General features: G+C 46.2%; 2 protein-coding genes across 2 annotated transcripts in view; both read right to left on the bottom strand.

Moving 5' to 3' along the window:
- LOC130277521 (embryonic protein UVS.2-like) overlaps nucleotides 1–14,868 on the bottom strand; it is a 28,681-nt gene extending 13,813 nt beyond the window's left edge. Inside the window, exons 1-5 of the mRNA XM_056528197.1 lie at nucleotides 14,856–14,868; nucleotides 10,701–10,818; nucleotides 5,728–5,906; nucleotides 4,533–4,620; nucleotides 509–636 (exon numbers count right to left, since the gene is read on the bottom strand). Of these exons, the coding sequence (XP_056384172.1) occupies nucleotides 509–636; nucleotides 4,533–4,620; nucleotides 5,728–5,906; nucleotides 10,701–10,818; nucleotides 14,856–14,868 (526 nt within the window). The remainder of the gene's footprint in view (nucleotides 1–508; nucleotides 637–4,532; nucleotides 4,621–5,727; nucleotides 5,907–10,700; nucleotides 10,819–14,855) is intronic.
- A 147-nt stretch (nucleotides 14,869–15,015) lies between these two features.
- Nucleotides 15,016–23,146, bottom strand: part of LOC130277520 (high choriolytic enzyme 1-like) — a 52,968-nt gene continuing 44,837 nt past the window's right edge. The window contains exon 4 of the mRNA XM_056528195.1: nucleotides 15,016–15,137. Within this exon, the coding sequence (XP_056384170.1) occupies nucleotides 15,016–15,137 (122 nt within the window). The remainder of the gene's footprint in view (nucleotides 15,138–23,146) is intronic.

Below are 23,146 nucleotides of genomic sequence, written 5' to 3'. Positions count from 1 at the left end.
TCGCATATTTGCATATTCGAGGAAGAAAACAGTGAGGGGGTGGGCAACTTTACTATTGGTTGCTAGGGATGTTGTCGATAACCTCTGACAAGTGTATGTGCATCATTCTAATTGGCCACAAGTGAAAAGAAGGAATATGCGAATATTCACATATGCGAATATGCGGGAAAAAGTGAATATTCATAATTTCGAAAATATAGCGAATATATTCGCATTATTCGCCTATTTTTAAATTTGCAATATTCACGATAAGTATTCGAAATGCGAATATTCGCGCCCAACACTAATCCTAACCCCTAACTGCGATCAGCACTGAGAAGGACTGAAAGCGCTGGGTTCAGGTCACATTTGGCTACGGGTCACAGTTTTTTTTACTTCACCCAGGCATGGGGGGAGTTGTTGTTTTGCAACATCTGGAGGCATTACTCGCATGTATGCTTTTTTTTTATTTATTTTTTTAAGACAGAAAAAAAAAAGTTATAAATATCTGATAAATAAGTTCCATTACCGCACTGATACATGCGATTTATCTTCAAAAAGTCCAGGTTACTCAGCCCATATCTCTGCCCTATGGGGACAGTGGCATCAGGCTTTGGCACTATGGTGGGTTCTCCTGGGACATTGGTAAAGGCGTATCTAAATAGATGAAAAAACCACATGTATGTATTGTTATAAAAAATACCGCAAAAACAAAGTAGACATGTTGCAACGAAACATTAAAAAAATAAGTGAATTCAAGTAGAGGAAAACAGACATGGTCGCACATCCACAAACATGTACAATGATCTAAGGCTTCTCAGCAAAATGTATTAATCTAACAGGTCATTAGTGTACTTTATGATTATGAAGTGCAGGCCCACTAGCCACGTCACGGCCACCTGTAAGTAGCGGGTCCCTAACGTCTCTAGCATAAAATAGCGTAGCACTGGGCGGTGACCACCACCGCCGCAACGCCAGTGCCCACAGGGGGAACGCCCCACTGGCAGAGCAGCCCCAATGCTGCCTGAACCAGTCCCTGGGCCACTCCTTCCCACAGCAATGGACGCCACACAGCACCGCACCAGTGTGAACAGGTGTAAAATCTCACTTACCATGTGCTTCCAGTCAAAGACTGAGAGACTGTCAGGAAAAATAGGGCCCTATGCAATGTATAGTAAGTATTATAGGTATAGGTGAAGATCTTAAGCACATTGGGGGCGATTTATCAAAACCTGTCCAGTGGAAAAGTTGCCCAGTTTCCCATAGCAACCAATCAGATTGCTTCTTTCATTTTGCAGAGGCCTTGTTAAAAATGAAAGAAGCGATCTGATTGGTTGCTATGGGCAACTGGGCAACTTTTCCTCTGGACAGGTTTTGATAAATCTCCCCCATTGAGAATTATCAGCACAAGTGTCTGTGATGACCTCAGGTAGGGCCGACTCTGCCTATAGGCAAAATATACAGCCACCTGGAGCGCCCTTTTAATGGGGGCGCTGCTCTACCTCAGTGTGTCACCCCTGTAGTAAGGTAATTATATGTGGAGGAGGCTTGTTACAGTGTGTCACCCCAGTAGTAAGGTAATTATATGTGGAGGAGGCTTGTTACAGTGTGTCACCCCAGTAGTAAGGAGATTACATGGGGAGGGGGTTTGTTACAGTGTGTCACCCCAGTAGTAAGGAGATTACATGGGGAGGAGGTTTGTTACAGTAAGTCACCCCAGTAGTAAGGAGATTACATGAGGAGGAGGCTTGTTACAGTGTGTCACCCCAGTAGTAAGGTAATTATATGAGGAGGAGGCTTGTTACAGTGTGTCACCCCAGTAGTAAGGTAATTATATGAGGAGGAGGCTTGTTACAGTGTGTCACCCCAGTAGTAAGGAGATTACATGGGGAGGGGGTTTGTTACAGTGTGTCACCCCAGTAGTAAGGAGATTACATGGGGAGGAGGTTTGTTACAGTGTGTCACCCCAGTAGTAAGGAGATTACATGAGGAGGAGGCTTGTTACAGTGTGTCACCCCAGTAGTAAGGTAATTATATGAGGAGGAGGCTTGTTACAGTGTGTCACCCCAGTAGTAAGGTAATTATATGTGGAGGAGGCTTGTTACAGTGTGTCACCCCAGTAGTAAGGTAATTATATGAGGAGGAGGCTTGTTACAGTGTGTCACCCCAGTAGTAAGGAGATTACATGAGGAGGAGGTTTGTTACAGTGTGTCACCCCAGCAGTAAGGTGATTACATGAGGAGGAGGCTTGTTACAGTGTGTCACCCCAGTAGTAAGGTAATTATATGAGGAGGAGGGTTGTTACAGTGTGTCACCCCAGTAGTAAGGTAATTATATGAGGAGGAGGCTTGTTACAGTGTGTCACCCCAGTAGTAAGGTAATTATATGAGTAGGAGGCTTGTTACAGTGTGTCAACCCAGTAGTAAGATAATTATATGAGGAGGAGGCTTGTTACAGTGTGTCACCCCAGTAGTAAGGTGATTACATGTGGATGAGGTTTGTTACAGTGTGTCACCCCAGTAGTAAGGTGATTACGTAAGGAGTGGGTTTGTTACAGTGTGTCACCCCAGTAGTAAGGAGATTACATGAGGAGGGGGTTTGTTACAGTGTGTCACCCCAGTAGTAAGGTAATTATATGAGGAGGAGGCTTGTTACAGTGTGTCACCCCAGCAGTAAGGTGATTACATGGGGAGGAGGTTTGTTACAGTGTGTCACCCCAGTAGTAAGGAGATTACATGAGGAGGAGGCTTGTTACAGTGTGTCACCCCAGTAGTAAGGAGATTACATGAGGAGGAGGTTTGTTACAGTGTGTTACCCCAGTATTAAGGAGATTACATGAGTAGGAGGCTTGTTACAGTGTGTCACCCCAGTAGTAAGGTGATTACATGAGGAGGAGGTTTGTTACAGTGTGTCACCCCAGTAGTAAGGAGATTAAATGAGGAGGTGGTTTGTTACAGTATGTTACTTCAGTAGTAAGGTGATTACATGAGGAGGAGGTTTGTTACAGTGTGTCACCCCAGTAGTAAGGAGATTACATGAGGAGGAGGTTTGTTACAGTGTGTCACCCCATTAGTAAGGAGATTACATGAGGAGGAGGCTTGTTACAGTGTGTCACCCCAGTAGTAAGGAGATTACATGAGGAGGAGGCTTGTTACAGTGTGTCACCCCAGTAGTAAGGTGATTACATGAGGAGGAGGTTTGTTACAGTGTGTCACCCCAGTAGTAAAGAGATTAAATGAGGAGGTGGTTTGCTACAGTATGTTACTTCAGTAGTAAGGTGATTACATGAGGAGGAGGTTTGTTACAGTGTGTCACCCCAGTAGTAAGGTGATTACATGAGGAGGAGGTTTGTTACAGTGTGTCACCCCAGTATTAAGGAGATTACATGAGGAGGAGGCTTGTTACAGTGTGTCACCCCAGTAGTAAGGTAATTATATGAGGAGGAGGCTTGTTACAGTGTGTCACCCCAGTAGTAAGGTAATTATATGAGGAGGAGGCTTGTTACAGTGTGTCACCCCAGTAGTAAGGTAATTATATGAGGAGGAGGCTTGTTACAGTGTGTCACCCCAGTAGTAAGGTAATTACATGAGGAGGAGGCTTGTTACAGTGTGTCACCCCAGTAGTAAGGAGATTACATGAGGAGGAGGCTTGTTACAGTGTGTCACCCCAGTAGTAAGGAGATTACATGAGGAGGAGGCTTGTTACAGTGTGTCACCCCAGTAGTAAGGTAATTATATGAGGAGGAGGCTTGTTACAGTGTGTCACCCCAGTAGTAAGGTAATTATATGAGTAGGAGGCTTGTTACAGTGTGTCACCCCAGTAGTAAGGTAATTATATGAGGAGGAGGCTTGTTACAGTGTGTCACCCCAGTAGTAAGGTAATTACATGAGGAGGAGGCTTGTTACAGTGTGTCACCCCAGTAGTAAGGTAATTATATGAGGGGGAGGCTTGTTACATTGTGTCACCCCAGTAGTAAGGAGATTACATGAGGAGGAGGTTTGTTACAGTGTGTCACCCCAGTAGTAAGGAGATTACATGAGGAGGAGGTTTGTTACAGTGTGTCACCCCAGTAGTAAGGTGATTACATGTGGATGAGGTTTGTTACAGTGTGTCACCCCAGTAGTAAGGAGATTACATGAGGAGGAGGTTTGTTACAGTGTGTCACCCCAGTAGTAAGGTGATTACATGAGGAGGAGGTTTGTTACAGTGTGTCACCCCAGTAGTAAGGAGATTACATGAGGAGGAGGTTTGTTACAGTGTGTCACCCCAGTAGTAAGGAGATTACATGAGGAGGAGGTTTGTTACAGTGTGTCACCCCAGTAGAAAGGTGATTACATGGAAAGGAGGTTTGGTATATTATGTCACTTGTGGCAAGGTGAGGCTTGTTAAAAGGAGAACCAATGGGCAGAGTCAAGGGGGTGGCAAAATTAGCTTTTGCCTAGGGTGGCAAAAATCCTTGCACCAGCCCTGACCTCAGGTGAATTGGAAACATATAATGCGTTTTTTTTTATTTTTATTGTATGGATATAGCTAAACCTATACAGTTCACTTACCTCCCATAGTGCATCACCGACGTGTAATCGTATTGCACGGCCAGGTTATTGGTGTCCGGCTGAGACTTCTCAAAGTTGCTTTTGTAAACTGTGGGAAAAGAGATTTAAAATGTTTTTTTTAATGTAAATAAAAATAAGCCACCTTTCTACATTACTATACTTATCTTGTATTATTCCTTAATTATAGTTTAAATTATACTCCAGAGCTGCACTTACTATTCTGTTGGGGGGGTCACTGTGTACATACCTACAGAACTACCTACCTGGCTACCTAACCAACCTAGCTACCTACCTATTATCTACCTGGCTACCTACCTTCCTCCTTACCCTACTACCTAATTACAATGCTACCGACTTACTTATTTATCTGTCTACCTACCTATAACCTACCTGGCTACCTACCTACTTAGTGGAGTGTAAGATGTTTGTTCTGCAGATGCTGAAGAGATAATGTTTTGGCTGGAAGAAGTTGTCATGGCGGTCTGAGCCGGATGGAGAAGAAAAGGAAAGAGAACGACTATGATCAAAAAAGATGTAAATTGTGAGTGACTTAATATAACTGTATGGTAAAGGGAAGGGGTAGGGTGTTGATGCATGTGTGCTGGTTTGGGAGGGGGGGGGTCAAGGTTACTGATACAGCGCCTTTCCATGGGTGCAAAGGGCAGGGACATAGCTATAGGGGGGTGCAGAGGTAGCAGTCGCATCGGGGGGCCCTGGTTCCCTAGGGAGCCTCAAAGCACATTTGCCCCATAAGAGACCAATATTATTAATGGCACATGGGGCCCTGTTGCAGATTTTGCATTGGGGGCCCTGAAGCATTGGGGGCCCCAAATTTCTAGTCACTGACCAATCAACCTGGCTAAGCAGAACTCTGTGTGACCTTCAGGTATCTTGGAGAAGTCTCCCCTTTTCATAAGGCCCCTGGACCATTTGGAAGGGTTGGGAAGTATGGCTAATATTTTACCTATACTTATGTGTAACAAGTATTGTAGTCAAGGTTCAGTCACCCATGGCAACCAGCGGAATTCTATTTTTCTAAGACTAGCTGCTATGGAAACTGCTCTAAGACTTGCCATAAATGACCCCTGTAAATAACTGATAGAATCTGACTAGTTGCCATGGGCAACAGCTTAGATTCTGCACTATCATCATTTCTAGCACCAGTATGTATAGTGTGTATAGATCAGCGAATTACCGTCTGGTATACGTGTCCAGTTAATGTCCACATAGGTGTCGCGGTCACTCCTGGTGTGTTCATGGACAAATCCCAGGACGTGGTTCAGTTCATGTTGGACGATCCCTTTAGATACACAGCCAGGGTTGAGTAAGGAGAGATCTTGAGGCCCCCCAATCCTGCCCTGATAGGACCAGCATCTGAAGGAGCAGCCGTATGGTCAGTGGTCGTTCTATAGATAGAAAAAAGTCTAAAGAGAAATGGAAAGAAATGGAAAATGGAAAGAAAGACAGGAATAAGGAGAGGACGGGGAAGAAGAAGGACATCTAGAACAGGAAATGTAGCAACCTATTTTTGGTGGAAGAGGGTGAAGATTATACACTTTAGGGGATCATGTACGAAGCTCCAAGAGGAACTTTAACCCCACGAGAGTGCGGTGCACCTCATATTAATGCAGATTCGCTAACGAAAATGTCTGTTTTCCCTGGCAAATCTACTGTGCAGGGAGAAAGCGGGGAGTGGGTGATTAGGGGGCGTTTCCATATTGGCGTATTATTTACACTGGGAAGCATTATGTGCCACATTAAAAAAAATTATTTAAAAATCACACAGGGGATGTCGTCTCTGATCTAAGATTTTCAGTTTTCCTTTTCTCCTTATCTTTTCCATCCGGCTCAGATTGCCATGAAGACTTCTCTTCACGCCGATAAATTTACGGGCGGAAAAAATAATTTTGTTTTCACGCAAAATTTGCGCGCAATTTGCGCGGAATTGCGCGCGGAAATGGTGGAGAAAGAAGTGAAGGGTTTTTCAGCCATTTCTGCGTGAATTCCGCGCAAATTGCGCACGAATTCTGCGTGAAAACGATGTCGGGCGGAATTTTTTTTTTACCATTGACTTCTATTGATTTCTGCTAGCGGATTACGCTTGAAGAATGAACATGCTCATTCTTCAAGCGGAATGGAATTCAGCGTCAGAATTCCGCTAGCAGAATTTCCGCATTGTGAACAGGACAGCGGAAAAAACATTAAAGTCAATGGGCAGAGGAGATGTGAATTAATTTGGAGCGGAGAATTCAAGAGGAATTACTCGAGTAAATTCCTCTTGAAATACTCTGTGTGAACGCACCCTAAAGATGAACATACAGTTGAAGGCTGCGCGCATCCCAGGATCTGGTGGGCCTGTCTAATGCTGATTTGAGGTACTATTATCTAACTATTTAACCCCCTTTTGATTGGTATTTTTTTTTTTTCACTAAACGTTTTGTCACACAATGGTGCATTTCAAGCAATGCTCACATCTGGAATTTTAAATTTGCACTATAGTCTTTACTAATCTGTGAGGGAATTTATTAAGGCATATACTTCAGTTTATTGAGGCATATACATCAGTTTATTAAGGCATATATGTCAGTTTATTAAGGCATATACGTCAGTTTATTAAGGCACATACGTCAGTTTATTACGGCACATACGTCAGTTTATTACGGCACATACGTCAGTTTATTACGGCACATACGTCAGTTTATTACGGCACATACATCAGTTTATTACGGCATATACATCAGTTTATTACAGCATATACTTCAGTTTATTAAGGCATATACGTCAGTTTATTACGGCATATACGTCAGTTTATTACGGCATATACGTCAGTTTATTAAGGCATATACGTCAGTTTATTACGGCATATACGTCAGTTTATTACGGCATATACGTCAGTTTATTACGGCATATGCGTCAGTTTATTAAGGCATATGCGTCGGTTTATTACGGCATATACGTCAGTTTATTACGGCATATACGTCAGTTTATTACGGCATATACGTCAGTTTATTACGGCATATGCGTCAGTTTATTACGGCATATGCGTCAGTTTATTACGGCATATGCGTCAGTTTATTAAGGCATATACGTCAGTTTATTACGGCATATACGTCAGTTTATTAAGGCACATACATCAGTTTATTAAGGCATATACGTCAGTTTATTACGGCATATACGTCAGTTTATTACGGCATATACGTCAGTTTATTAAGGCATATACGTCAGTTTATTAAGGCATATACGTCAGTTTATTTAGGCATATACGTTTTCTGGTAGAGAAAGGTATACATTTGATTGCACAAGCCTCATTTCGCAACAACAAGTAAAAAGAGTGTTTCACTCACGTTTGCATCTCCTCCTCCAAAGGAGCATGGCTTCCGTAAAAAGAAGGGGAAAGCTTTAAGTGTAGTGCGTTTTTGGTTGAATTTATTATATGCAACTTTTTTAAAAAGCCGCTACATTTTTGTGAAACTTCAGAAAAAAAAATGCAAATTGGTGAGGCATTCTTATCTCCTAGGCGTGTCAGACTTGAGGCATCTAGGCCCCTGAAGGTTTACTCAGCTACACCACTATGTCACTTCCCTTCCCGCACCCTCACGTTTTGTGGCTGATAATACGCAATGTACATCACTCGATGCTGCCACTGGATCTTCACAACATGAGTTCTCTATGACATACTCATTGGTAACCCCCCCCCCCCAACCCCTGCCGCTCGGAAAGGAGGGAGGACTAATATCCTGGATCCCCCCCACAGTCATCATCAAGTTACCGAGGGTGTCTGGTGGACTGACCCTTTATTAATTTGGCAACCTTTTGTTGGTCTGCCATATCTGATTAAGCCTGATTAAGTCTGTTGTTTTCCTACTTGTTGTCCCCTGATGAACCCCTTGCATTGGTAGTTTATCTTTACATATAAAGGGGAAACACGTTGGGACTTTTTGTATATCTAGGTGTGTACTACATACTGAATTTTAGGACAATATTTGTTAATTTATCACAGGCTGTATTTTAATTACTTAAGGGCAATAATCAGCATGCCCCTGTTATAGCCTCTGGTTTTGGGGCTTATTTCGGTCTTTTCGGCACTGTTTGTGACACACTTATGTTATTTCAGGGCACTTATTTTATTACATTCTTAAAGGGGTATTCCGGGCAAAAATATTTTATCCCCAGGCGATAAGGTGTCTGAGTGCTGAATCTCCAGTTTCAGAAACCTCCAGGTTTCCGGGACTGGGGACGTGATGTCACGCCACGCCCCCTCCATTCATGTCTATGGGAGGGGGCGTGACAGCCGTCACGCCCCCTCCCATAGACATGAATGGAGGGGGCATGGCGTGACGTCAAGTCCCCAGTCCCGAAAACCTGGAGGTTTCCGAAACTAGAGACGCAGTACCCGCATAGAATGTGGGTGCTGCAGGGAGATCGCGGGGGGTCTCAGCAGCGGGCCCCCCATGATCAGACACCTTATCCCCTATCCTTTGGATAGGGGATAAAATATTTTTGCCTGAAATACCCCTTTAATAAATGCTAAGTTTTACAAACTCTTGTCCAGATGGTACAGAGTGCCCGCTCCATGCTATCTGGTCGCATGTGGATCCTGTGTGTGTTGGTGATATGGTTCCTCTGAGGGCTCGTTGGGTCTCGTTGGGTCTTCCCCAACCCTCTCCTATTTTTGGTAGAGAGTCCCAACTACTATTTGTCAGGTTCCTGGATTGACCATGGGATTGACACCTGTTCTATTTCTTCTGCATCACCGTGAGATCTCCACGAAAATCTACAAACGTTCGTTGCTCCGTTTTCTAGTCATGGCTGCTAGGGCATGTATTCCTCTCCTTGGAAAACAGTCTGCTATTCTGTCCCTATTGATCTGGGTGTCCAGAGTGAACACCCTTAGGGTCTATTCACACTGCAGAATTTCCGCTTGTCTCACATTAAATCCCATAGACTTCTATGGGATTCCGCATTCTCATTCACACTTCTGAATTTCCTCTTGCGGAATCTCATAGAGGTCTATGAGCTTTAATTTGAGGCGGAATTCCGCAAGCGGAAATTCTGCCGTGTGAATAGACCCTTATGCAAGTGGAAGGCCTCACCTAATATCATGATAAGTTCTACCGCACATGGTTTCCTTGGATGCTATTCCAGGATACCCCTTGATATACAGATACCCTGCATTGTCAATATCCTGATACCACCATGATACCACTCTTCATCCATCGTCTTGCTTGAACTTGATGGAAATGTGTCTTTTTTCAACCATACTGTCACGATGCCGGCTGGCAGGAGGTGGATCCTCTGTGCCAGAGAGGGATTGGCGTGGACCGTGCTAGTGGACCGGTTCTAAGTCACTACTGGTTTTCACCAGAGCCCGCCGCAAAGCGGGATGGTCTTGCTGCGGCGGTAGTGACCAGGTCGTATCCACTAGCAACGGCTCAACCTCTCTGACTGCTGAAGATAGGCGCGGTACAAGGGAGTAGACAGAAGCAAGGTCGGACGTAGCAGAAGGTCGGGGCAGGCAGCAAGGATCGTAGTCAGGGGCAACGGCAGGAGGTCTGGAACACAGGCTAGGAACACACAAGGAAACGCTTTCACTGGCACAATGGCAACAAGATCCGGCGAGGGAGTGCAGGGGAAGTGAGGTATACATAGGGAGTGCACAGGTGAACACACTAATTAGAACCACTTGCGCCAATCAGCGGCGCAGTGGCCCTTTAAATCGCAGAGACCCGGCGCGCGCGCGCCCTAGGGAGCGGGGCCGCGCGCGCCGGGACAGGACCGACGGAGAGCGAGTCAGGTACGGGAGCCGGGGTGCGCATCGCGAGCGGGCGCCACCCGCATCGCGAATCGCATCCCGGCTGGAGGCGGTATCGCAGCGCACCGGGTCAGTGGATCTGACCGGAGCGCTGCAGTAGCGAGAGTGTAGCGAGCGCTCCGGGGAGGAGCGGGGACCCGGAGCGCTCGGCGTAACACATACTAACTATGCAGCAATGTAATATAAATGTACAAGCATGTATCATTGCAAAAATCTATATTGTACAGTATATTCCCATAGAAAAAAATATAATAAGTCAGATCGGTAGGCGCCCATATTTCCACAAATCTGACACCTGTATCAAGGATGCATGCTCTGTAGGCCCATAAGTCTATAGACCCCAATATAACACTTACCCATCAACTGAGCGGATCTGGATGTAATCTGCCTCTGTTTTCCTTTCCACAAAACGAATACAAGTTAAAGAACTATATTCCTCAATGGCTGAACGGATGACTGCAGTGTCAACGGAGGCTACAGGGGGAACAGAAGAAAATGGACGGTTATCTCTATCTCCCCTAGGGAGAGGGGCCGCGCGCGCCGGGACAGGACCGACGGAGAGCGAGTCAGGTACGGGAGCCGGGGTGCGCATCGCGAGCGGGCGCCACCCGCATCGCGAATCGCATCCCGGCTGGAGGCGGTATCGCAGCGCACCGGGTCAGTGGATCTGACCGGAGCGCTGCAGTAGCGAGAGTGTAGCGAGCGCTCCGGGGAGGAGCGGGGACCCGGAGCGCTCGGCGTAACAGTACCCCCCCCCCTTGGGTCTCCCCCTCTTCTTAGAGCCTGAGAACCTGAGGAGCAGACTTTTGTCTAGGATATTGTCCTCAGGTTCCCAGGATCTCTCTTCAGGACCACAACCCTCCCAATCGACCAAAAAAAAAGTTTTCCCTCTGACCTTCTTGGAGGCCAGTATCTCCTTTACGGAGAAGATGTCCGAGGAGCCGGAAACAGGAGTGGGAGAAACAAGTTTGGGAGAGAAACGGTTGATGATGAGTGGTTTAAGAAGAGAAACGTGAAAGGCATTAGGAATACGAAGAGAAGGAGGAAGAAGAAGTTTGTAAGAGACAGGATTAATCTGGCACAAAATTTTGAAAGGACCAAGATAGCGTGGTCCCAATTTGTAGCTAGGGACACGGAAGCGGACATATTTAGCGGAGAGCCATACCTTGTCTCCAGGAGAAAAAATGGGGGGAGCTCTTCTTTTCTTATCAGCAAACTTCTTCATGCGTGATGAAGCCTGTAAGAGAGAATTTTGGGTCTCTTTCCATATGGTGGAAAGATCACGAGATATTTCATCCACAGCGGGCAAACCAGAGGGCAAGGGAATAGGGAGGGGGGGAAGAGGGTGACGGCCGTACACCACGAAAAATGGGGATTTGGAGGAAGATTCAGAGACTCTGAAGTTATACGAGAATTCGGCCCATGGTAGAAGATCTGCCCAGTCATCCTGGCGGGAGGAAACAAAATGCCGTAAATAATCACCCAGGACCTGGTTAATTCTTTCTACTTGCCCATTGGATTGAGAATGATAGGCAGAAGAAAAGTTTAATTTAATCTTGAGTTGTTTACAGAGAGCCCTCCAGAATTTTGACACGAATTGGACGCCTCTGTCCGAGACGATCTGCGTGGGCAACCCGTGAAGACGAAAAATGTGTACAAAAAATTGTTTTGCCAACTGAGGCGCTGAAGGGAGACCAGGAAGAGGGATGAAATGTGCCATCTTGGAGAATCGATCAACGACCACCCAAACAACAGTGTTGCCACGGGATGGGGGTAAGTCTGTAATAAAGTCCATACCAATCAGAGACCAAGGCTGTTCGGGGACAGGCAGAGGATGAAGAAGACCAGCGGGCTTCTGGCGAGGAGTCTTATCCCGGGCACAGACAGTGCAGGCTCGCACAAAATCCACAACATCCGTCTCCAGAGTCGGCCACCAATAGAAACGAGAGATGAGTTGCACGGATTTCTTGATGCCCGCATGACCTGCGAGATGGGAGGAGTGACCCCATTTGAGGATTCCGAGGCGTTGGCGTGGAGAGACGAAGGTCTTCCCTGGAGGAGTTTGCCTGATGGAGGCTGGAGAAGTGGAGATCAGGCAGTCAGGAGGAATGATGTGTTGCGGAGAGAGCTCTTTTTTTAAATTTTCCTGGATGTACTCAGACATAGCAAGAGTCTCTGGGGCAGAGAGAGGATAAATTCTGCCCCGGGGTGGAGTAGTGCCCGGGAGGAGGTCAATAGGACAGTCATAAGGCCTGTGAGGAGGTAGAGTCTCAGCTTGTTTTTTGCAAAAAACATCCGCAAAGTCCATATAGGCCTTAGGGAGACCGGTTACAGGGGGAACCACAGGGTCACGGCAAGGAGAACTGGGAACCGGTTTAAGGCAGTCCTTGAAACAAGAGGAACCCCAACTCTTGATCTCCCCAGTGGACCAATCCAGGGTTGGGGAATGGTGTTGAAGCCAGGGTAGTCCGAGGAGAATTTCGGAAGTGCAATTGGGGAGGACCAAAAACTCAATTTTCTCGTGATGAGGTCCGATGCACATTAGGAGGGGCTCCGTGCGGAAACGTATGGTACAGTCCAATCTTTCATTGTTAACACAATTGATGTAGAGGGGTCTGGCGAGACTGGTCACCGGGATGTTGAACCTGTTGATGAGAGAGGCCAAAATAAAATTTCCTGCAGATCCGGAATCCAAGAAGGCCATAGTAGAGAAGGAGAAGGTAGAGGCAGATATCCGCACAGGCACAGTAAGACGTGGAGAAGCAGAGTTGACATCAAGGACTGTCTCACCTTTGTGCGGAGTCAGCGTACGTCTTTCCAGGCGGGGAGGACGGATAGGACAATCCTTCAGGAAGTGTTCGGTACCGGCACAGTACAGGCAGAGATTCTCCATGCGGCGTCGTGTCCTCTCTTGAGGTGTCAGGCGAGACCGGTCGACCTGCATAGCCTCCACGGCGGGAGGCACAGGAACGGATTGCAGGGGACCAGAGGAGAGAGGAGCCGGGGAGAAAAAACGCCTCGTGCGAACAAAGTCCATATCCTGGCGGAGCTCCTGACGCCTTTCGGAAAAACGCATGTCAATGCGAGTGGCTAGATGAATGAGTTCATGTAGGTTAGCAGGGATTTCTCGTGCGGCCAGAACATCTTTAATGTTGCTGGATAGGCCTTTTTTAAAGGTCGCGCAGAGGGCCTCATTATTCCAGGATAGTTCAGAAGCAAGAGTACGGAATTGTACGGCGTACTCGCCAACGGAAGAATTACCCTGGACCAGGTTCAACAGGGCAGTCTCAGCAGAAGAGGCTCGGGCAGGTTCCTCAAAGACACTTCAAATTTCCGAGAAGAAGGAGTGTACAGAGGCAGTGACGGGGTCATTGCGGTCCCAGAGCGGTGTGGCCCATGACAGAGCTTTTCCAGACAGAAGGCTGACTACGAAAGCCACCTTAGACCTTTCAGTAGGAAACTGGTCCGACATCATCTCCAAGTGCAGGGAACATTGAGAAAGAAAGCCACGGCAAAATTTAGAGTCCCCATAAAATTTATCCGGCAAGGATAGTCGTAGGCCTGAAGCGGCCACTCGCTGCGGAGGAGGTGCAGGAGCTGGCGGAGGAGATGATTGCTGAAGCTGTGGTAGTAGCTGCTGTAGCATCACGGTCAGTTGAGACAGCTGGTGGCCTTGTTGCGCTATCTGTTGTGACTGCTGGGCGACCACCGTGGTGAGGTCGGCGACAACTGGCAGAGGGACTTCAGCGGGATCCATGGCCGGATCTACTGTCACGATGCCGGCTGGCAGGAGGTGGATCCTCTGTGCCAGAGAGGGATTGGCGTGGACCGTGCTAGTGGACCGGTTCTAAGTCACTACTGGTTTTCACCAGAGCCCGCCGCAAAGCGGGATGGTCTTGCTGCGGCGGTAGTGACCAGGTCGTATCCACTAGCAACAACTCAACCTCTCTGACTGCTGAAGATAGGCGCGGTACAAGGGAGTAGACAGAAGCAAGGTCGGACGTAGCAGAAGGTCGGGGCAGGCAGCAAGGATCGTAGTCAGGGGCAACGGCAGGAGGTCTGGAACACAGGCTAGGAACACACAAGGAAACGCTTTCACTGGCACAATGGCAACAAGATCCGGCGAGGGAGTGCAGGGGAAGTGAGGTATACATAGGGAGTGCACAGGTGAACACACTAATTAGAACCACTTGCGCCAATCAGCGGCGCAGTGGCCCTTTAAATCGCAGAGACCCGGCGCGCGCGCGCCCTAGGGAGCGGGGCCGCGCGCGCCGGGACAGGACCGACGGAGAGCGAGTCAGGTACGGGAGCCGGGGTGCGCATCGCGAGCGGGCGCCACCCGCATCGCGAATCGCATCCCGGCTGGAGGCGGTATCGCAGCGCACCGGGTCAGTGGATCTGACTGGAGCGCTGCAGTAGCGAGAGTGTAGCGAGCGCTCCGGGGAGGAGCGGGGACCCGGAGCGCTCGGCGTAACACATACTAACTATGCAGCAATGTAATATAAATGTACAAGCATGTATCATTGCAAAAATCTATATTGTACAGTATATTCCCATAGAAAAAAATATAATAAGTCAGATCGGTAGGCGCCCATATTTCCACAAATCTGACACCTGTATCAAGGATGCATGCTCTGTAGGCCCATAAGTCTATAGACCCCAATATAACACTTACCCATCAACTGAGCGGATCTGGATGTAATCTGCCTCTGTTTTCCTTTCCACAAAACGAATACAAGTTAAAGAACTATATTCCTCAATGGCTGAACGGATGACTGCAGTGTCAACGGAGGCTACAGGGGGAACAGAAGAAAATGGACGGTTATCTCTATCTCTTTTGTATGACATCTATCTATCTATCTATCTATCTCATATCTATCTGTCTATCCCATATCTATCTATCTATCTATCTCATATCTATCTATCTATCTATCTCATATCTATCTATCTATCTATCTCATATCTATCTGTCTATCTCATATCTATCTATCTTTCTCATATCTATCTATCTCATATCTATCTATCTCATATCTATCTCATATTTATCTATCTCATATCTATCTCATATCTATCTATCTCATATCTGTCTATCCCATATCTATCTATCTATCTCATATCTATCTATCTATCTATCTATCTATCTCATATCTATCTGTGGTGGCTCTCCTGTACCCTTTTACATCCTGTGTGGCGGACTCTATTTCAGTGCCCCTGGGTCCACCTCCATTTCCACAAACCCTAAATGGTTAACCGTGCCTTATGTGATTTATTAATTTGTCTTTCTAATGTTCATATGCCTTATTCATGTGACAGTTCCGGTGTCCTTTTAGTTATCATTCACGTTATCACCCCCTGTGGAATCACACGCAATTACCACACTCAGAGGCAAAGTAGGAGGAGTAAAAATGGGGGGTATGTTGAGAGCGCTGCTGTCAGATGGCGAAGGTTGGAGTCAAGAAACGGTATGAGCCAGCACTTATGCAGGGCTAACTTTTATTGAAAAAAGAAGTCAAGACAGTAAAAACAGGACAATGCGTTTCGGCGCTCGCTGGCGCCTTCCTCAGGTCCACAATTATAAATATGTGCAGTCCTAGCCGGAGTTCCTGCAGGCGGGCTCGCCACACTGTTTTTTCTCCTCCTCTCTACACACTCAGAGGCGTGAACTCAGAGGTCTTATGAAAAATGAAAGAAGCCTTAAACATCCAAACATGACCCATGCTGAACTAGAAGCACTAAAGGAGCTTGTCCCTGACCACCGCCTTGTCATAAAACCAGCTGACAAGGGTGGGGCAATAGTGGTCATGGACAAGCTCCAATATATACGTGAAGCAGAGAGACAGTTGCAAGATGAGATGGTATAAACACTTCTACCAAGGGACCCTAAAAAATGAAATTGTATCCCGCATAATGGGGGTGGTTACTAATGGACACAAGGATGGTCTGATCGATGAGAATAAAAAAAAATAATAATTGTAGATTTTCCCATTCCTCCTTTGTTGTACTTCCTAAAATTCATAAGGATCGTGAGAATCCTCCCGGTAGACCAATAGTCTGAGAATAAAAAAAAAAATTTATTGTAGATTTTCCCATTCCTCCTTTGTTGTACTTCCTAAAATTCATAAGGATCGTGAGAATCCTCCCGGTAGACCAATAGTCTCCGGGCAACAATCAGTAACATCTCACATCAATTTTTCTCGATAAATTACTACGCAATTACGCCACCTGTGCCAAATCATACATCTTCCGATTTTTCATCAAAAATTCGAGAAACAACCATTCCGGATCAGACCATCCTTGTACACTTGATGTAGCTAGTCTTCACACGTCAATTAACCATGAAAGAGGTATTTATACAGTTGAAAATGCTCTTATTCTCTCTGATTATACACCAGAAAAGATAGATTTTATTATCTCTCTGCCAAAGATAGTACTAGAATGCAACTATTTCCTCTTCAATGATGCATATTATATGCAAATGAGGGGGACAGCGATGGGAAGTAACGCGGCACCAACTTATGCCAATATTTTTGTGGCATTCCTAGAGGAGGAGCTCATCTACGTGTCGCCCCAATTTAGCCGTGTGCTGAAGTGGGGACGATACATTGATGATATCTTCCTATTATGGAAAGGCTCTGAGCAAGAACTAGACGAGTTTCACCAGTTTCTCAATCATGTAGAACCAGACATACAATTCACACTGACTTTCTCCAGAACATCTGTCAATTTTTTGGACGTAACAGTAGCTAAGGAAGGTAAACTCAGTACAGATCTATACTATAAACCTACAGACAGCAACACCTTGCTGAGATATGACAGTGGACACCCTAGAGAATTGAGATCACTCCCATACAGCCAGATGCTCAGAGCCGAACGAATCACTGACAATGATGAGAAGCTTGAACAAGCCTTAGACAAAATGACTACAGACTTCACCGCAAGACGCTACCCCATTAAATTAATTGAACTGAAGGTATTCTGTAGGGACGGAGAGAACGAAAGGCAGTAGCTTGGAGTTCACACAGAAGGTAAGTATTTCTTCAGTGTTAAGTGACCGATACGGACAAGTAAAATAATAAAAACGGAGTGCGGTTCATTAAATCAAATGGAAGTAACGGACCGTAAGGTCCGTTACTTCCATTTGATTTAATAAACTGCACTCAGTTTCAATAAACTGTACTCCATTTGAAGGTCCGTTACTTCCATTTGATTTAATAAACCGCACACCGTTTTAAGGTCCGTTACTTCCATTTGATTTAATAAACTGCACTCAGTTTCAATAAACTGTACTCCATTTGAAGGTCCGTTACTTCAATTTGATTTAATAAACCGCACACCGTTTTAAGGTCCGTTACTTCCATTTGATTTAATAAACCGCACTCAATTTTAATAAACCACACTCCGTTTTAAGGTCTGTTACTTCCATTTAATTTAATAAACTGCACTCAGTTTCAATAAACTGCACTCCATTTGAAGGTCCGTTACTTCCATTTGATTTAATAAACCGCACTCCGTTTTAAGGTCCGTTACTTCCATTTGATTTAATAAACTGCACTCCGTTTTTATTATTTTTCTTATCCATATCGGTCATTTACCACTGAAGACATTCTTACCTTCTGTGTCAACTCCAAGCTACGGCCTAGTGAGCGCCACAACAAGGTTTCTTTCTCTCCGTCCCTACGGAATACCTTCAGCTTCACATTACCGCTCAGAGACCTTCTCCGACACGGGATTCCCTCGGGCAGCTCCTGGCTCCTTACTCTGGAATTGGGTGACATGCGCTGTTAGATGTTGTACTCTGCGTACAACATCCCCAGGTTAGCATAACCTTGTCACTTTATTTGCACCGGTTTTCACCGGAGTAACGGCACATGTTGTGCTCCCTATCTGTCTCTTCCTCTCCCTTTTTCTTTTTTTATATGTTAAATTAATTGAGGACATCAAAAAAGAAATAATGGAGGTATCAGTACCCCAGTACACACCAAGAAAAGTAATTATATGCCTTTCATTTCAACCTATAATGACTTCTCACATGAGATTACTGCAGTCATACGCAAACACTGGCATTTAGTTCGCGATAGCCATACTCAAGTTGAGGAAATTAGAGATCTTCCCCTGATGTCCTTTCGCAGGGCGCCTAATCTCAAAGATAACATAGTAAAATCTGATATTTCAAACCAACCCAAAACACAGCAAAGATATCTAAAGGTTGCTTGCCATGCCGTAGCTGTGTTAATTGTGAATACATGGCGAAGGGCTAAAAATGTGTGCATCCAGAAACTAATTGCACTTATGATATCAGGTTTTCCCTTAATTGCAACTCGGTTTTTGTGGTGTACATTTTGTGGTGCCCGTGCATGAAACTGTACGTTGGTGAGACGAGTCTTGATCTCAAGACTCGTCTCAACCAACAACGGTACACTATACGAAAAAAACAGATTGGACCTCCCAGTTGCGAAACACTACACAGAGGCCAATCATAAAGAGAGAGACCTTAAAGGGGTACTCCGCCCCTAGACAGCTTATCCCCTATCCAAAGGATAGGGGATAAGATGTCAGATCGCCGGGGTCCCGCTGCTGGGGACCCCCGGGATCTCGGCTGCGGCACTGCGCTATCATTACTGCACAAAGCACACTCGCTCTGTACGTAATGACCGGCGATACAGGGGCCGGAGCATTGTGAAGTCAAGGCTCCGCCCCTTGTGATGTCACGGCCCGCCCCCTTAATGCAAGTCTATGGGAGGGGGCGTGTCACCACACCCCCTCCCATAGACTTGTATTGAGGGGTCGGGCCGTGACATCACGAGGGGTCGGATCCGTGACATAACGATGCTCCGGCCCCTGTTTTGCCCGTCATTACTGCGCAGAGCGAGTTTGCTCTGTGCAGTAATGATAGTGCGGTGCCGCAACCGAGATCCCGGCGGTCCCCAGCAGCGGGACCCTGGCGATCTGACATCTTATCCCCTATCCTTAGGATAGGAGATAAGATGCTAGGTGCGGAGTACCCCTTTAAATTAATGATTTTGGATCACATCCCGCCACTCAAAAGAGGCGCAATCTCGTTACACTCCTGAAAAAACGAGAATTAATGTCGATCTTCAGGTTGAACACAATGAGATCCTTTGGCCTCAATGCTGAGTTCAAAACTACATCAAGAATGAGTATTAGGTAGTTCCCCTTAATGTAGCCTCTTACCTGTTGTGCATTGCTTTTGATGTACTTATACTATTGACCTGACTAATATTCTATTATTTTTCTGTTTAATTGCAGACAAAATGGAATCTACGTTTTGTAAGCCACCAACAGAGCTGCTGTGAAGTCCTGTACAAATGAAGCGTTAAAGGGGTACTCTGGTGGAAAACTTTTATTTTTTTAAATCAACTGGTGCCAGAAAGTTAAACAGATTTGTAAATTACTTCTAATAAAAAATATCAATCCTTCCAGTACTTATTAGCTGCTGAATACTACAGAAAAAAATATTTTCTTTTTGGATCACAGAGCTCTCTGCTGAATCACGAGCACAGTGCTCTCTGCTGACATCTCTGTCCATTTTTGGAACTCTGGAAAGTTCCTAAAATGGATAGAGATGTCAGCAGAGAACACTGTGTTCCAAAAAGAAAAGAATCTCCTCAGCAGCTAATAAGTACTCGAAGGATTAAGATTTTTTAATAGAAGTAATTTACAAATCTGTTTAACTTTATGGCACCAGTTTTTTTTAGTGGAATGTGTCTAATATATTAACAATGCTTTTTTTTTACACTAGTGTCAGTAAGATCTAATTTGTTCGTAGGGTACAGAATATCCTGAAATGCTGCAACAGTAGGTGATTGGAACTTATGTGGCATCGCTTGCCATTGGCAGGTGTTGTCTCCACTAGTTCCCGCTTGCAGCGCTGGGTGTTTATTCATTGAGCGCATACAGGCGACCACCGTGAATCTGAACAGAACACTTTATTGAGCCATGCCAGCTCTATCTGCAACAAACCCTGAAATAACAAACACGGGACCTCTGACACTGCATGAAGAATTACCTTTCTACAAGTATGGACTATTTTTCCCATAGTTAAGATGGCGACATCATCACATTTCCACTGTACACATGCGCATTGCGTCACACCATGCACTTACGCTGATAGGTCGCACAACGGCGGAGAAACTCACACAGGATTGGCGGAGTGCGCAGTGACCATCAACACAAGCTCCGTACAGTGACACACGTGGAAGCAGCGGCTCTGTTGGGTAAGTGCATCTACTGCGTACAGTATGTGTATTTATGAATATTTTCAAGCACAGCATGTTGGACACTAATGAATCACTATGCACGGATGAATAACCAAAAGGACACCGCAACTGTCACGTGAATAATGAATATGGATGACTGCAGCAACACTTTATTGTTTATTATGTCTTTGGTATACATTATGTAATTAACACTGTCAATTAATGATGCAATTATACAAATGTGTGAACACATTTGTATAAATATATCTATCTCATATCTATCTATCTATCTCATATCTATCTATCTCATATCTATCTATCTCATATCTATCTATCTATCTCATATCTATCTATCTCATATCTATCTCATATCTTTCTCATATCTATCTCATATCTATCTCATATCTATCTCATATCTATCTATCTATCTCATATCTATCTATCTCATATCTATCTCATATCTATCTATCTATCTATCTATCTCATATCTATCTCATATCTATCTATCTATCTCATATCTATCTATCTATCTATCTATCTCATATCTATCTATCTGTCTCATATCTATCTATCTATCTATCTCATATCTATCTATCTATCTCATATCTATCTATCTATCTCATATCTATCTATCTATCTCATATCTATCTATCTCATATCTATCTATCTATCTAGACAAAGAATAAGTCAGCCAGCACTTTAGTTGATACCAAACTATTATATGGACCTGGCCTACAGGTGCACGCTACTAGGCTAGATATACAGCAACAGAAGAATGCAGCAGCACACTGCCAGCACAAGGATATAGGTGCAACATGAATATGCAGTTAAAACATGGATGTTACGCCGAGCGCTCCGGGTCCCCGCTCCTCCCCGGAGCGCTCGCTACACTCTCGCTCCCGCAGCGCCCCGGTCAGATCCACTGACCGGGTGCGCTGCGATTCCGCCTCCAGCCGGGATGCGATTCGCGATGCGGGTGGCGCCCGCTCGCGATGCGCACCCCGGCTCCCGTACCTGACTCGCTCTCCGTCGGTCCTGTCCCGGCGCGCGCGGCCCCGCTCCCTAGGGCGCGCGCGCGCCGGGTCTCTGCGATTTAAAGGGCCACTGCGCCGCTGATTGGCGCAGTGGTTCTAATCAGTGTGTTCACCTGTGCACTCCCTATGTATACCTCACTTCCCCTGCACTCCCTCGCCGGATCTTGTTGCCATTGTGCCAGTGAAAGCGTTCCCTTGTATGTTCCTAGCCTGTGTTCCAGACCTCCTGCCGTTGCCCCTGACTACGATCCTTGCTGCCTGCCCCGACCTTCTGCTACGTCCGACCTTGCTTCTGTCTACTCCCTTGTACCGCGCCTATCTTCAGCAGTCAGAGAGGTTGAGCCGTTGCTAGTGGATACGACCTGGTCACTACCGCCGCAGCAAGACCATCCCGCTTTGCGGCGGGCTCTGGTGAATACCAGTAGTGACTTAGAACCGGTCCACTAGCACGGTCCACGCCAATCCCTCTCTGGCACAGAGGATCCACCTCCTGCCAGCCGGCATCGTGACAGTAGATCCGGCCATGGATCCCGCTGAAGTTCCTCTGCCAGTTGTCGCCGACCTCACCACGGTGGTCGCCCAGCAGTCACAACAGATAGCGCAACAAGGCCACCAGCTGTCTCAACTGACCGTGATGCTACAGCAGCTACTACCACAGCTTCAGCAATCATCTCCTCCGCCAGCTCCTGCACCTCCTCCGCAGCGAGTGGCCGCCTCAGGCCTACGACTATCCTTGCCGGATAAATTTGATGGGGACTCTAAGTTTTGCCGTGGCTTTCTTTCACAATGTTCCCTGCACTTGGAGATGATGTCGGACCAGTTTCCTACTGAAAGGTCTAAGGTGGCTTTCGTAGTCAGCCTTCTGTCTGGAAAAGCTCTGTCATGGGCCACACCGCTCTGGGACCGCAATGACCCCGTCACTGCCTCTGTACACTCCTTCTTCTCGGAAATTCGAAGTGTCTTTGAGGAACCTGCCCGAGCCTCTTCTGCTGAGACTGCCCTGCTGAACCTGGTCCAGGGTAATTCTTCCGTTGGCGAGTACGTCGTGCAATTCCGTACTCTTGCTTCAGAACTTTCCTGGAATAATGAGGCCCTCTGCGCGACCTTTAAAAAAGGCCTATCCAGCAACATTAAAGATGTTCTGGCCGCACGAGAAATTCCTGCTAACCTACATGAACTCATTCATCTAGCCACTCGCATTGACATGCGTTTTTCCGAAAGGCGTTGGGAGCTCCGCCAGGATATGGACTTTGTTCGCACGAGGCGTTTTTTCTCCCCGGCTCCTCTCTCCTCTGGTCCTCTGCAATCCGTTCCTGTGCCTCCCGCCGTGGAGGCTATGCAAGTTGACCGGTCTCGCCTGACACCTCAAGAGAGGACACGACGCCGCGTGGAGAATCTCTGCCTGTACTGTGCCGGTACCGAACACTTCCTGAAGGATTGTCCTATCCGTCCTCCCCGCCTGGAAAGACGTACGCTGACTCCGTACAGAGGTGAAACAGTCCTTGATGTCAACTCTGCTTCTCCACGTCTTACTGTGCCTGTGCGGATATC

The sequence above is a fragment of the Hyla sarda genome, chromosome 6 (assembly GCF_029499605.1).
Source record: "Hyla sarda isolate aHylSar1 chromosome 6, aHylSar1.hap1, whole genome shotgun sequence".
In the NCBI taxonomy this organism is placed as follows: domain Eukaryota; kingdom Metazoa; phylum Chordata; class Amphibia; order Anura; family Hylidae; genus Hyla; species Hyla sarda.
This window is presented reverse-complemented; position numbering and strand designations above follow the sequence as displayed.